Source organism: Leptopilina heterotoma, unplaced genomic scaffold (genome assembly GCF_015476425.1).
Source record: "Leptopilina heterotoma isolate Lh14 unplaced genomic scaffold, ASM1547642v1 Lhet_197, whole genome shotgun sequence".
Lineage (NCBI taxonomy): Eukaryota > Metazoa > Arthropoda > Insecta > Hymenoptera > Figitidae > Leptopilina > Leptopilina heterotoma.
In genome coordinates, this window is record NW_025110913.1 from 719,827 (window position 1) to 736,647 (window position 16,821).

The following is a 16,821-nucleotide window of genomic DNA, read 5'->3' on the forward strand; positions in this document are numbered from 1 at the left end:
AGATTAATTTTTTTCTAATATAAATATTTTATAGTAAAAAGTAGGTTTTAGTAGATGAGTGCGAAGCCTGGAAATTGTTACAGTAAATCTTATGCTCCACGAGAAAATCCCCTATAAGATCTCTTTTTTCCTGGAGCGTCACTAATTGTTTATATTTTTATATACTTGTTTGTTTATATTAACAAAAACAGAGTTTTTCTAAGGATGTCAAATTGAGACAAAAAACGAATCAAAAATATTGCGATGCAACGTTTTTGATTCGTTTTTTGGCTCAATTTTCGTGTTTTGTCTCAATTTGATATTCTTATAGAAAAACTGTGAATTGTATGGATTTTAATTTGATTGTATTATTTTTTTTTTGTATGAATTTTAATTGAGTTTGTATATACTAATCGAAACTTGTGTTTTTTAGGCAATTACGAGAAGGAACTTTGGATGAAAATCGTCTCCAGGATGGTAGCCGATTGACATTGTTGCCAAGTGTAGAAACTGGATTGTTGGTGAGTGACTTTTTAACATATATTTTATTCAGACAGTTCCGTTTTTTATGCAACGCCTCCCTCTCCCCCTCTCTCAAGCTCTCCTTCCATTCATTCTCTCCCGTTGTTTTTCCAGTCCCACTTGATTTTTAATTACCGTTTGAAGATTACGTGAAATCGGTGACGTTCACTGAACGGTAGTCTATCCTGATGTAAAGGTTCCGCAAAGACGATGAAATAAGCGCAATAGTCAAGCAGAAGAGGTGCAGAACAAGCGCTCTGAATAAACTCCGTTAACTCTCTGGTGCACGAGCTTCGTCAGGTCACTTGGTTTCTCGGTCATCTTTCAAGTCTCTTTTTTAATTGCCATCTTTGGAAATGGAAAAGTATTTCACATCTTTTTCTCGATTCCTTTTTTGATTATTTGTTAAAATTTTGAAAATTGTAATTTACAGAAAAGGTTTGAGATTGTCATCATCATCATCATCGTCGTCGTCATGATTGCGAAGAGTTTGTGATGAAATTTGTCTCTGTGGTATAGAATCAGCTGACGATGCATTTAAATCGGTTCATCGGGTGGCTTCTTTCTGGCAATGATGACTACTAGACGACGACGAGGAGGAGAACTTGGTTTAAAAGGGGGAATATATTTCGTGTATAAAGGGTGTGTTCCGAAATTGACGAAGCGAGCTGGCAACAGCGCGCACGGTCCTTATCGCTGCCGACGAGGCTGGTTCGCATAGCTGTCAAGCGAAGCCGCCCGCCCGAACTCTCCGCAGTCAATTTTAAAGCGCCTTCGTACATACCAACGCAACGCCTCGGTTGTTCGATCGAAACTCAACTACTGCTGCTGCACAAGGCTCGACTTTCTGCACACGCGTGCCTAAAATTTCAGGAGCAGCCGGAAACTCCGTTTCCTCAAACTGAAAAATACAATCATCTGTTAAATTCCTTTTGTAATCTCTCTCGTTCTCTCTCTCTTTTCTTTTTTCCTTTTTTTCTCCCCCTACAAAGACACTGCTTTCAGCTATTTCTAGCTTTGATTTCTCAATATCCTTTGTTTCTAAAAAGAAACTTTCTTTTTCTCTTATATTCTTTCATGGTGTAATCCTATACGACAATAATCTGCTTTTCTTTTTGAAATTGGAATTCCGAAAGAATTTCAATATCCTAGCCGTAAATTGCCATAGGTCAGGGAAATCAGGGAAATGTTACCTAACTTTATCAAAAGTACTCGAAAAGTTATCAAAATTCCGATTTTTGTTCAGGAAAATTTTTGAAGTCAAAATAAAGCTCGAATTCTCTTCAAAATTTGTAGCCTTACAAATTTCCGAATAATCAATGCCCTACGAGGCTGAAGTCCAGAACGTTTTTAATAAACGAAAAATTAGAAAAGAATTTTTTTCTTCAGTTCATCTCTAATTTTGATGAAACTAAGTTTTTAAAGAATTAACATTTCCTTAGATGACAGAAAATTTATTTTGAAAAATTTCAATAAAATTCTTTCAAACTATTCAATTATTTTCATAAACAATAAAATTCTTCGCAGAAATTCAATTATTTAAAAAAAATTTATTCAAATTCGTTGTAAGCATTCAATTTATATTTTCATTAATAACAAAATTCTTTGCAGGATTTCAATTGAGGGGCTGGATGCTATAATGTGTTACGCGCCATGTTAAGTAAATGGCGCGTAACACATTATAGCATCCAGGCCCTCAATTATTTTTAATACAATTCCAAATAAATAAAAAAAAGAAACTAGAAAAAAAAGAAAAGTGCAATTATTCTTAAAAATTTTACTAAAATTCTTTTAAGGCATTCAATTTTAAGAAATAATCAATTATTAATTTTTGTATGTAAATAATTGAATTCTCATAGATCTTTCTAAGAAGAATCAATTTAGAAATGAATTTCACTTAAAATTTAAGATATAAAATATAATTGAATAATTGAATTAATTAAAAGTGTAATAATATTTTCCTAAAAAGTTATAACAGTTTTGAATAATTTTATTTAAAAATTCCAAACGAATGTTTAAATTTTAGAGAATCACAGTTGTAATTTTTAAAAGTTCAATTATTTTCATAGTTAATAGAATTCCTCGCAGCAATTCAATTATTTGTATAATATTTTATTAAATTTTTTGGAAACAATTCAATTATTTAGAAAAATTTTTCAAATGGAAAATGAATTATTTTTAATAATTTTGATTAAATTTATTTGCATGAATTCAATTGCTTTCAATACAATTGTTATTAAATTTCACGAAAGAATTGAATAATTTTCAAAATTTTTAATAAAAAGTTTCTTCAAAAAATTCAATTATTTTAAAAAATATTTGGCATAAATAATAAATTTATTTCCAGGATTTAAAAATTTCATTAAAATTCTCCTCAATAATTTAATTATTTAATTATATTAATTTTTATATTAGAATTCTTTAGGAGAAATTTACGTATTTTTGAAAATAATTGAATTTTATAAAAGAATTTTGTGTTAAGACTTTTTTAAATAATTGAATTTTTGCAAAGAATTATGTTAATTTATTTTAATATTTCAATTCTTGAGGAAAAATTTTAGTATTTTTGAAAATAATTGAATTTTTGCAAAGAATTATGTTGATTTATTTAAATATTTCAATTTCTGAGGAAAAATTTTGAAATTTTGAAAATAATTGAATTTTCGCAAAGAATTATGTTAATTTATTATAAATATTTCAATTCCCGAGGAAAAAATTTTAGTATTTTTGAAAATAATAGAATTTTTGCCAAGAATTATGTTTATTTATTTAAATATTTCAATTCCTGAGGAAAAATTTTCTATTCCTATTGTATATTTTATATTTTATTTTATTGTTCAGAAAAATCAGATTTAAAATCAATTTCAAATAGTTTTACGTTTCCTATTTTATTAGACTTTAGAAAACAAAATCAATTCATTGTTAACAGGTGTCATTAAAATTTCTTCTTTCGTTAACAATTGAAACATAAACAATTTTGAGAAAAGGAAAAAATCGAAAACTGTGTTGAATCGTATTTTCTAATAATTGATTACTGACAGGTAATTACATGTTCCTTAATTACAAAATTCGATGTTGTAAAGTGGACTAATAATCAGGGAGAGAGGGAGAGAGAATATTATACGAAGACAGTAAACGATCTTTTGCAAGGTCATTGCATAAGATGAATGTCATTGATCAAGTCTTGAAACTTTTTGATTATCACTATCCTTGAACTATTTCATCTTAATGAATATATTATATTATACAGTCAAAAAAATCAACTATTTATAGATTGTCTTTTTTCCTCAATGTAGAATTTTTATTATTATATCTCTATATATATTCTATGTAAATGAAATGTTACATTACGTCACATTAGTTATCGTGTATAATTTCTCGAATTACTGATTCGAGAAAAAAAACTGAGGTAACATATTTATATATATATATATATGAATCGTGTTATAGTTGATAATTTAGAACTTTTTAAAGTCTTGACAAAATATTCTTATTTCTATTTCTTTTTAAAATTCTGTTTTCACTGTAAAATGAGGTCAGGTGATGTATCTTTCGATACCGTTTATCGTTATACACGATAACATGACCATTTCCTTTTTTTCCCTGAAATTTTATCTGATGTAATGTGTGGTATAACCTTTGAATTTTATTTTTTCGAAACTATATCGTTGAATTGATTGTTCTTGTCATCTTTTGGGGTATAAGGTTTTTTTTTCTTCTTTCGTTCTGAAAAATATTTCAAAGTTTTTGATTAATGGTATAGGAGAAATTTTGTAATTAATGGATATTATTGTTTCGGTTCAATTTACTCTTTGACTGCGTTTCATTATTTTTAATTATTGTTGCATTCGGTTTTTGGTTTGGATAGGTAATTATCGGTCAGTGGTATTCTGTTGATCGACACAGTGTTTTTCTAAGGAGATCAAATTGAGACAAAAAACGAATCAAAAACTAGGTCTGTATATTCCGTAAAGGTCTGAAAATTTGCTTCAAGTCCGTAAAAGTCAGTTTTTTTCAAAAAAAAAAGTTCGTAAAGTCCTTAATTTAATTGAGAAAAGATGAAAAGTTCGTAAATTGTAAGATTTAATTTGGAGAATTTTAGAGAAATTACAAATAATTGCAGAAATTCAATTATTTTCAAAAGTAATGAAATTTTTCACAGAAATTCAATTACGTTCAAAAATTTAAAAAAATTCTCATCAAAATTTAAATTATTTTTAGAAATATTAAAATTTTTCTCCGAAATTCAATTATTTTCAAAAATTGTGTTACAATTGTTGGCAAAGTTTCAATTATTTTAAAAAAATTTCCTTAATTCAATGATTCTCAATTATCTACTAATTTAATCAAATTTTCCTGAAAGAATTCAATTATTTAAAAAAATTTTTGACAAAATTCTACGCAACATTTAATTATTTTTATAAATCATTAAAATTTTACAGAAATTCAATTATTTACAAATTTTATATAAATTTGTTTGCAATAATTCAATTATTTTCATAAATAATAAAATTTTTACAGAGATTCATTTTTAGAAATAATTGAATATTTGAAAAGGTTTCATATTAAAATTTTTGAAAGTTTGAATTTTTCATACTTTTAACTATACCAATTCTGGTTTTTTTTAAAAGTATATTTAAATTTTACTTAGAATGATTTGTTTGCAGTTTTTATTTTCGACTACTTTATTTAATTGATAAATATCTGAATAATTGAAATTTTGTTAAATTGAATTGTAAATAAATGGATTTGAATCTCAAAGAACTTTTCCAAAAATTATTAGAAATAATGAATTTAAATAAGAATTGTAGTTAAAAAAAACACAAAAAAATATTTAATTTTGGAGAAATTACAAATTTAATTATTTTCAAAAATGATATAATTCTTTTTAGGAACTCAATTATTTTCATAAATATTAAATCTCATCGCAGAATTTCAATTATTTTTAATTCAATTTTAATCGAATTTCTTGAAAAATGTAATTATTCTCAAAAATTTTATTAAAATTCTTCAAAAGAATTCAATTATTTAAAAATTTGTTGATAAAATTCTTTATGGGAATTGATTTTTAAGAAACATTCAATTATTCAATAAATTATTTATTTTTTTATTTAAATAATTGAAATCTAGTAGAATTTTCTAATAAAAATTGATTTAAAAATGAATTTCAGTTAAAATTTTACATAATAAGTGAATATTAAGAGCATTTTAGCATAAATTTTTTGAAATGATTGAATTTTGAAAAAGTTTTATTTTAAAAATTCGCAGAATTTTAGCTATTTTCAAAATTTTTCTTTAATTCAATGATTTTCAATATCTACCAACTATTTTAATGAAATTTTCTAAAAGAATTCAATTATTTTCATAAATAAAAAATAATTTTACAGCAATTTAATTGCTTACAAAATTTTTATAAATTTCTTCGCAATAATTCAATTATTTTCATAAACAACAACCTTTTTAAAGGGATTCAATTATTTTCACAATTAAGAAACTTATCGCAGAATTTCAATTATTTTTAATACAATTTTAATCGAATCCCTTTTTGAAATGGATTTGAAAATTGTCAAAGAACTTTTTCGAAAATTATGAAAAGTAATTGATGAAAAGAAGAACTAGTTAAATATTCTTGAAAATAATAATTAGTCCTTAAATGGTCCCTAATTTTTCATTTTTGGTCCATGAAGTCCGTATATTTTTAAATATACTTTCACTGGTTCGAGCCCTGGATTTTGATTCCGAATTAGTATCGTTTTTGGATCACTTTTTTAATCCTTCTTTAGTTTTTTTTGGATCGTTACTGACATGTGTTTGTCAGAATTTATCGCAGTACTATTTGAATCTTGTTTTGATCCAGAATCGGTATTGTTTTTGAATCAAGAATCAGTATCATTTTTGGATCGTTGGTGTGATGCTTCTTTTGAATCGTTATACTGACATATGTTTGTCAGAATTTATCGCAGAACTATTTGAATCTTGTTTTGATCCAGAATCGGTATTGTTTTTGAATCAAGAATGAGTATCATTTTTGGATCGTTGGTGTGATGCTTCTTTTGGATCGTTACTGACATATGTTTGTCAGAATTTTTCAGAACTATTTGAATCTAGTTCTGATCCAGAATCAGTATTGTTTTTGGATCAAGAATCAGTATCATTTTTGTATCGTTGTTGTAATGCTTCTTTTGGATCGTTACTGACATATTATCGTTGAGAACAATGGGAATCTAGTTCTGATGTTGAAGCACTGATTGTTTTTGGTTCTTTTCAGATGGTGTGGTGCATTTTTTTGGGAGACTAAATAATTTTCGGGTAATTAAGACTAGTTGGCGAGAAGTAGAGAAGAAATTGTGAATTTGCAAGTTCTCTTTGTGATCGTGAGAGGAGAGTGCGAATCAGTTTGGTGGATTACAAAGGGACGTAACCATGCGCGAATATTATCGGTCAATTCAACGAAGCGAGACGATCGAGATTGGCAACGAAGCTTAGCGTGTCTGTGGCATGACTTGTCCAGGAAATTCGGCATCGACAATGGCGGCTATGAGGCCGTAGCCTTCGTGTGAAGCCCAATGCGGTAGGCAAGCATAGTCATCATGTTGGTAGGAGTCATATACCCTAGCTAGCTGAAAGGCATAGCAGGCAGGCAGGCAGGCAGGCAGAGACCCAGGCTGAGTAGGTATTATGGAAGTTTTAAACGACCAACGAGGGACCATGGCTTTGCTCTCCATGCAGCTGTAGGGATAACTATGCATATCTATATGCACACACATATACTCTCTATCCCCACAGCGAAAACCTATACTCGTACAAACTATGCCAGAGGCTGAAACACTCGTGTGAACGTTGAGCTCACACGTGTACGCATATAATATAATGTGGGAGGGTGAGGGCGAAAAGGCGTAGGTCCGAGTTCGCTCGCCTGGTTGCCTGCCAGCTTACACTTACTTACCTACTACTTGCTTGCTTGCTGGCTGGTTGACTGCCTCTTGCATTTGTAGTGGTGTATATATACCGGGGACGTGACACGTGGGTCACTTCACCCATCGGATGCGGTTAGAAGCAGGTTGCATTGCATCTCTGGCGCCACCTACGTCCACAGACATTCAACTCACATCTTTGGATGCTGCGCTAGTCGATAAACCCCAGGAAAGAGCTTTCGTCGTCCCACACTCTCATGCAAAAACTTAAACTTGCCTGTCATCACCAATATCCTCTCCTCTCACTTATTTTCCACATTCACTAAAATTCACATCATTTATACTCATTTCTTATACTTATAACATTCTGATTCATCAGAAGTCAGAACTAATTCTCCAATACGAATTCTAGTTTTGCTACAATTTCTCTCGTGAATAAAGTTTGCATTCTAATTTCCAGACTTAAGACTTGGCAAACTGGTATCGACTATCGTTGCCAGGTTCTCCTTGCAACTGTCGCAAGTGTGCGAGATTATTGACAGAACTATAAAATAGAAGAAAATTTCTTTTTCCTTTAATAACTAATAACCCTTTTTTATATTAATTCTCTCCTTTCAGAGAGGAATACAAATTGAATTACCGAATCCAAAAGAAGTCCGTTAGGTGTACTTTGAGTGGGTTGGGACCACCTACCGGTGTTGAGGGTTCTGGGCTTCGATTCCGCGAGGTTTCCTCTTCCGCTGCAGGTCTTCTTGCGTTTCTATCTCTTGGCCGGGCTCTTATCGATTTCCCTTATCTTTACACGTGCAATATCCGTGCATTCACATTTCATCAGACTCTATATCCCTTCTTTTCAAATTCAAATCCGAAATGAAAATTCGAATCAAAATCAAAATTCGAATCGAAATTTAAATCGAGATTCAAATAAAAAATTCCAGTCCTCCAACTAGGTCCGTCAATCTTGTAAAGGTCTGTAAATTTGCTTCAAGTCTGTGAAAATCAGTTTTTTTGAAAAAAGGTCCGTAACGTCTGTAATTTGATAGTTAAAGGACGAAAAGTTCGTAAATTGTACGATACAATTTGGAGAATTTTAAAGAGATTATTAATAACTGGAGAAATTTAAATATTTTCAAAAGTAAAAATAATTAATTCGTCGTAGAAATTCAATTATGTTCAAAAATTTTTTTAAATTCTCGTCAAAATTTCAATTACTTTTAGAAATAATAAAATTCTTTTTCCAAATTTAATTATTTTCAAGAATTTTAATAAAATTCTTGGCAAAATTTCAATTATTTTCCAAAAATTTTCCAAAAGAATTCAATTATTTAAAAAAAATTTAATAAAATTCTACGAAAATCTATAATTATTTTCATAAAATAATAAAAATTCCACAGGAATTCAGTTATTTTCGTAAATAATAAAATTCTTTTCAGGAATTCAATTATTTTCAAAAATAATAAAACTCGTTGTAGAATTTCAATTATTTTAAATACAATTTTAATCGAATTCCTCGAAAAATGTAATTATTCTTAAAAATTTTATTAAAAATTTCATAAAAGAATTCAATTATTTAAAAAGTTAATAAACTTCTCCATGGGAATTAAGTTTTAAGAAACATGCATTTATTCAATAAATTATTATTTATTTTTGTTTTTAAATAATTGAATTCTATTAGAATTTTTTAATAAATTTTGAAAAGGTTTCAAAAAGTAAGTAAATTATTTAAAAAAAATTTTTTTTTTAAATTGGATAAAATTTTCAAATGATTGCAGAAGTTAAATTATTTTCAAAAATTATAAAATTCTTTGCCGAAATTCAATTCTGTACAAAAAATTTTTAATAATTCTCGTAAAAATTTTAATTATTTTAAAACTAATAAAATTCTTCTGTGAAATTCAATTATGTTTAAAAATTCTCGTCAAAATTTCAATTATCTTTAAAAAAAAAAAATAAAAATCTTCTCCGAAATTCAATTATTTTCAAAAATTTTCCTCAATTCAGTGATTTTCAATATCTACTATTTGAATAAAATTTTCCAAAAGAATTCAATTATTTAAAAAAATTTTTTATAAATTTCAATTATTTACAGATTTAAACAGGAATTCAATTATTTTCATAAATAATAAAACTCATTGCAGAATTTCAATTTATTTTTAATCGAATCCCTTGAAAAATGTAATTATTCTGAAAATTTTTATTAAAATTCGTCAAAAAAATTCAATTATTTAAAAATTTAATTTTCATAAATATTAAAACACATTGCATAATTTCAATTTATTATTTTTAATATAATTTTAATCGAATCCCTTGAAAAATGTAATTATTAATTAAACTTCGTCGAAAGAATTCAATTATTTAAAAATTTGTTGATAAAATTCTTTGATACCTTAATTTTAAGAAACATTCAATTATTCAATAAATTATTGATTTTTGTATTTAAATAATTGAATTCTCGTAGTATTTTCTAATAAAAATTGATTTAAAAATGAATTTCAGTTAAAATTTAAGATAATAATTGAATATTAAAAGAGCGTGAATTTTTAGAAATAATTAAATTTTGAAATTAATTTTTTGGAAAAAATTTGATTTAATTTTTTGAAAATAATTTTGAATAACAATATTTTTATAATATAATATTATGATTTTATCACTGGGCCATCTTTAATTATTATAAAACATGAAGGAATCGATGACTCCGAGTCGAAGACTCGGAGTTATCGATTTCTTCATGTTTTATAGTTATGAAAAATTTAATTTATAGTTTTAAGTAAAATATTCTCTTATATTTGACTTGGACTGGTATTTATTATTTTTGTCCGTAATGTTTCATTTTTGGTCCGTAAAGTTCGAATTTTTAAATACTTTTACTGGTTCGAGTCCGGAGATTCAAATTATTAGTTAAAAATATATTTTTTTTTTTATTGGGAATTTTGTACTAATTTTTTTGTTTGTTTCTAGGCACAGAGACCAGAGCAGAGTGTGATGCAAGCGTTGGAGAGTTTGAGCGACTCGCAAGTGAACGACTTTCTTTCGGGCAAAGCGCCACTTAATCTGACGATGCGCCTTGGGGACCATATGATGCTGATTCAGCTGCAGTTATCAACAGTGACACCGGCGTCTCCAGTTATCAGATCGACAAGTCCGACGAGCAGCGGTACAACCTCGAGTACAAACCTCAATTCGACAAGTTCAGCTTCAACAGGAACGATGACGAATCACGTCTCGACACCGCTCTCGAATCGAAGGTCCACCGTTCTCTCCGCACGGTCAACGAGCTCATCGAGTAAACTTCAAAATACAACAGCAAGAACCTCCTCTTTAATTAGTAGCTTAACATCCTGCAATACAAGCCTGTTTACGGCAACGACAACAACAAATCCAGTTTGTTCGGAACGGGCGACAACTACACCATCACCGACAACTTCTACTTCTCCGAGTTCATCATCCTCCTCCTCCTCCTCTTCTTCTTCTTCGTCCTCCTCCTCGTCTCCAATTTCCACCACACATTTATTCAATTCACAAACATCGCCCGTTCAACAACCACGTAGCACTCCAAATTCACCTCCACCGAGTGGAAACTCACCTCGCCAATCCTGCCTCTTACACCATCATCATCATCACCACCACCATCACACACATCATCATCATCACCATCATCACCACACGAGAAAAAGCAATTCTAGTTTAAATGTCCGTGCGTCGAATTCAACACCAGTTGAATTATTCCCATCTACCTCAAATGTTGCCGATCTCTCCCCTACACTGAGAGAGGAGGACAGTGACACAACACCGACAAAGAAGAAATTATGCACTGGTCATCATCATCATCATCAGCAGCAACAACAACAGACTGCAACTAACGTTAGTTCTCGAAGTCCGGGAAATGAGGAGCATTTAACGCCGAGTACGGAATCGTCGTCGTCGTCGTCACTTGGAATTGTTGACGTTGGCAAAGGAACGTCGGCTACATTGGACACACGAGCACTTGCAGAAGCTTCTCGTAATCTCACGCAAAAGCTCAAGCAGCTATCCTCTGAGGTATTCACCTCACGGGTCGACCTCGCAGAGGTAGATTTAATACCGAAGCAAGCTCCCCTGTGTTTTTTGTATTTTTTATAAAATGCGAAACTGAAGTTACCAACGTTTACGTCGACGAAATTGAATAAGAAAGAAATTTTCCAGTAACTATTGAAAAATGTTTTCAATTTTAGAGGATTCCTCTTCTTTTTTGAAGCATTTTTTCCTCTTATATATTACAAACATTCCTTTCTAGTTAAGAAAATTTTCCCCTTTTATATTTTCTATTAAATGTCACTTTTTAAATAGTTTGAAGCTACGTTCAGAAAAACGAAAAAGAACTTAAAAATCTTCATTCTAGTGTAAAGTTTTAATTTTTTTTAGAGGAATAATTTCAATCAAAGAAGAAAGCCTAGAATGGATTGAAGATCCGATTATAATGCAATGGGAATAATAATTAAGTTCTTTTTATCAAAAATTATTTGATTCTTGGTCTCGAAAAAAATAGTTTTTTTTGCGTCGACAAAAACTTTGGTAACTGCAATTTCGTTGAAGTTGGTAAACAAAAAAGGAATCAGTTTTTTGGTTTTGTTTCTTATTCTTGAAATCTATTAATATTGAAAAATGTAAATCAATTCTAAAAACTCTGTTTTGGATTTTATTTCGAAAAAAGAGAATAATTTCGTTAAGAATAATATGAAAATTAATTTCAAAAATAATTTCAAAACTAATTTCAAAAAGAATTTCAATAAATAAAAAGAATACAAAAGAACAAATTTTTAGATGGTACAAAACTTATAATTTATTAATGTACAAGTTTTGTTAATCTTATAAAAGAAATTAAGTACCGTCTAGAAACATATTTAACGGGTTCCATTTTGCGTGCCTTTTATTTTTTTATTAACACTTTTTTTGTATCATTTTTTAATATTTTGTTACCTATTGTTTTAATATTTTTTATTATTACTATTTTATTATTTATTATCATTATTAGTTTATTATTTTATTGAATTACTTTTATTATTTAAATTCTAGTATTTACTTATTTATTTTTATTTTTTTCGTTCAATACCGAAAGGTGTGAACTTTAAATAAATATGGCCTTGGATAATATGACTTTTTCGACTATTTTCAAAAAAATTCGATGTTATCGTTGAAATTTTTATAAAAAAATTAATTTTTGTACATTTTAACAATTTTTAGAAATAATTAAATTTCAAAAGGATTTTAATTGAAATTTTTCAAGATTTGAGTTTTGAATAATTTTAATTAAAAATTTGAAACCTCTTTCATTCTCGAAAAGCTTTTTTCAAATTATTCAAAATAATTGATTTCAAGAGAAATTTTAATTAAAAATTCTAGAAATTGAATTTTGGAAAGTTTGTAGTAAAAATTTCTGGAAACAATTAAATTTTAAAATTCAAAGCAATTCATAGTTTTTCAAATTATCAAAATTATAAAAGATTTTATTTTAAGTGAACTTTCTTTTTCTTTTTTGAATTATTCAATTCTCAAGGAACTTTACGAAAATTATTAAAAATAATTAGATTTAGAAAAGAATTTTGGGTAAAAATTTGTAGAAAATAATAGAATATTGGAAAAATTATAGTAGGAAATTTTTCGAAATAATTAAATTGAAATTTTTTAAGATTTGAATTTTGAATAATTTTAATTAAAAATTCGAAATCTCTTAGTTTTTGAAAAATTTTGATTCTAATTTTTTAAAAATTAGTTATTTATTTATTCGTAATTTTTTAAAAATATTTTTAACAAAATATTCAATTGAAAATTTTTCGAATAATTACAATTTTGTCAAATTAATCTAAAAGCAATTGAATTATAAACGTGTTTTAAATCAATTATTTTTTATCTGTGAATTAATTGAATTCTCAGAGAACTTTCTCAAAATTATTAAAACTAATTCAACAATTTTGGAAAATATTTTTAATAAAAAATGTTTCGTTCATTTGAACAATCAAAACTTGTGGATCATGTAAATCTCGTCAAATTAAATTGAAATTTTGATAGTTTCGAGAATTTTTATTACATTTTTATTAAAAATATTAGTTTTTTATTAAAAGTAGTATTTTTTTGACTAAAAATAGTATTTTTTTTATTAAAAATAGTATTTTTAAATAAAAATGTAAGAAAATTCGAAAAAATGTTTTGAAAATAATTAAATTCACAAAAAGTTAGAATTGAAGTTCTTATTATAAACAGGGGAGGAGTTAAAAACTTTTCTGTAATTCAGTCGTAAGTCAGGGGAATAGATCAAATTTTTCCAACTCTAAATAAAATGAATGACTTTTTCAACTTTTTTATAGTTTGAATCTACTAAATATACTTTTTTGCGTCATAAAATCGACCCGAGGCCCGATATTTTTTTTTTTACTATATTCTAACTATTAATTCATTGAATACTTTTTATTATTCAAATTCTAGTACATATTTGCTTATTTATTTTCATTTGATTCCGTTCAACTGTGTGAAAGGTGCGAACTGTGAATAAATGAATTTTTAATTTTGTTATTGGAAAATTGAGAGGAATGTTTTGAACTAACTTCTAATTTCGATTTTTTTTCAGGAAAATGCAAGACGTAGACAAGGTGCGATAATACAAAGTATGCATCATCATGGAAAAGGAGTTTATTCGGGAACATTTAGTGGAACTTTAAATCCAGCTTTGCAGGATCGTCACGGTCGACCTAAGCGAGATATTAGCACAATCATTCATATTCTCAATGATCTTCTTTGCGCAACACCAGCAACGACTGCAGGACATTATAGGCATCATCACAGGCACTCGAGCACTCGTCAAATATCATCGTCAACGTCAACACTTTCAGCCGGCTCCTCCGCTACTGGAAATGGAATGTCCACAGCTGCTTGCCTTGAATCGCCTACTCCTGGCTATTCTAGTGGTGTGTTTTCAATATTTCTCTTTTTTCCCTTTTGGCAAGCAATTCTTTTGGATTGTTTAGATTCAAACTATATTTTTAATTATTAAGTAGTTTTATCTAAGAATTTTCGCTCTTCTTTTTCTTCACAAAAATTCATGACGTGCTAGAAAGAAAAGAAAGAACTTCTTAGGAAGCTTTTTTTTGTAGAGCTATTTGATACTTTTTCCAAAATGTAGATTTCTTTAAAGGAAAATTAACCTTAAACTATTTTTTATTTTTTTAGAAGAGCTCTCGAAGGAAAATGAGACGACAAAGGGAAAATTACGACGTTTACGTTTAGTGATGGAGCAAAGAAGAGCAAAGAGGAAAGCGAGAAGACTCGCCCGAGCAGCACCGTACACAACTCAATGGGCAGCAGTTACACCGGATCCTGATCCAAATCACGATCCAAATACACCAGCTGCATCGCCAAATTCCAGTGGCTCAGCGGCCAACGATTCTCAAACAGAGAACGATCTGCAGCCTTGCAATACAGAGCCTGTTGTCGCTTAAGAATTTTTGTTTTTATTTTTTTTCTAAATCGGCCTCTTGCAGTGTCGTTTTGAAACTAGAAAGCGCAAAAAAAGCAGTAGTTTATTGATTTTTTCACACTTATGAACTTTGTACCGTGTGATTCATGCTTTCGTTATGAATCAAAAAAATAATCGTTTTACTTTTAGGAACACAATGTCAAAATAAGTCGATTTAAAAGACCGATCAGAATATTCATATTCGTATGTCAGGAAATTCTTCTGCTTAGTGGAGAAATTCTTTCTTTGTGAATTGATGGTCTTTTTTCTTCTAAATCATTGCCATCGACGCGTAAAACGTTTACAGCCATTATAATTATATCCTGCTAAATCATAAGTAGTTATGAATTAGTCTATTATCTCCGCGTTTTTTCACGAGGTCAGGCTGTAAGCAATATCACCCAATTATTTTACAACAGTGTTTATTGGACTTTTTGCAAAGAAAAACAAAAAAAAAAGTATATATTATAAATAATAAGAATGGAAAAATATGTCGGTAAACGGAGAGGTAGAACTTTTTTACGGTTACGTGTTTTAATAAGTATATACTGGGACATTAATCGAGAATTCGAAAATGATTTTCTTTTTAGGGACTTGAATGATTTAGAAAAAAGGTGGAGAGAGAGAGACGTATGAATATTTTCTTCTAATTCTAAATTCGAATTTCTTGTTTTGAAATTTATGTGAACGAAATTTCTATTTAACCAAAGTTTACAAAATTTTCTGTCAAAATCTGCCGAAAGAAAATTTTTTTATTTTCATGAAAGCAGAATTTTTATTTAATCGAATTTTTTCATTTATTGGAATGTTATTTAAATATTGACACGACGGAATATTTAACTTGATTCTGATTTAACGGAATTGATAAAGAATTAATCGAATTTTCATGAAACTGAATTTTCTTTTAGCAAAATTCAAATTTATTGGTTCATATTCAAATTTATTTATCAAGCCGAATTTTTATGAAATTAAAATCCGCAGCGTTTTTGGAAACGAAAAATGAAAAAATTGGTAATTTCCAAAAAATGAACTCTTGCGTCGCATTTTTTCGTTTTTAAAAACGTTCATGATTTTTATAAATTTGTGTCTTTAACCGAATTTGTATTTGCTTGTATAAGTAAGTATTTTTAAATCAGGTAATTATATTCTTTATTTAAAATATCCAAATAGATAAGTAAATAGTTATTTTAATTAAATTCTTTACTTAAATATACTTTTTTTACCTGATTGATTCCTGTCGGAATTAGACGACGTCGCATTTTGATTAGATTTCGGCTTCCTCGGATTAGTTTTCCGGAATTTTTTTGAATCCATCGATTTTTTATCCTCATCTTCATCAATTGTTCTCTTTTTTGAAGATTCCTTTTGTGGTGTTTTTTTTGATCGTGTCTTTGACACGAATTGTCATTTCCTGGAAGTTTTAAAATACTAATTTTTCGTTTTGACAATAAGGAAAATTGATTTATTTTAAAATCCACACCGAAAAGTTCTTTCGGAGACGAAATTCTATCGAATAGGGAAAATTCAATGAAATGGAAATTCGACTGAGTAGAATTTGTATTAAATCAAAAATCAAAAATTTGCCAAATGAAAATATCAATTTTTCAATCAAATTCAACGTGAAACTTTGGCTAACTAGTAATTCGGTTCTTGTAAAATTCGATCCTCGGGAAAATTTCAATTTAGTTTTTTTAAAGAATTGATAAAGAATTAATCGAATTTTCATGAAACTGAATTTTCTTTTAGCAAAATTCAAATTTATTGGTTCATATTCAAATTTATTTATCAAGCCGAATTTTTATGAAATTAAAATCCGCAGCGTTTTTGGAAACGAAAAATGAAAAAATTGGTAATTTCCAAAAAATGAACTCTTGCGTCGCATTTTTTCGTTTTTAAAAACGTTCATGATTTTTATAAATT

The 16,821-nt window shown here is 28.3% G+C and overlaps 1 protein-coding gene across 1 annotated transcript in view; it reads left to right on the forward strand.

Moving 5' to 3' along the window:
* Positions 1-16,333, forward strand: part of LOC122501017 (midnolin-A-like) — a 35,912-nt gene extending 19,579 nt beyond the window's left edge. Inside the window, exons 2-5 of the mRNA XM_043610227.1 lie at positions 413-500; positions 10,374-11,453; positions 14,017-14,353; positions 14,616-16,333. Coding sequence (XP_043466162.1) covers positions 413-500; positions 10,374-11,453; positions 14,017-14,353; positions 14,616-14,884 — 1,774 coding nt within the window. The 3' untranslated portion in view covers positions 14,885-16,333. The remainder of the gene's footprint in view (positions 1-412; positions 501-10,373; positions 11,454-14,016; positions 14,354-14,615) is intronic.
* The last annotated feature ends 488 nt before the right edge of the window (positions 16,334-16,821 follow it).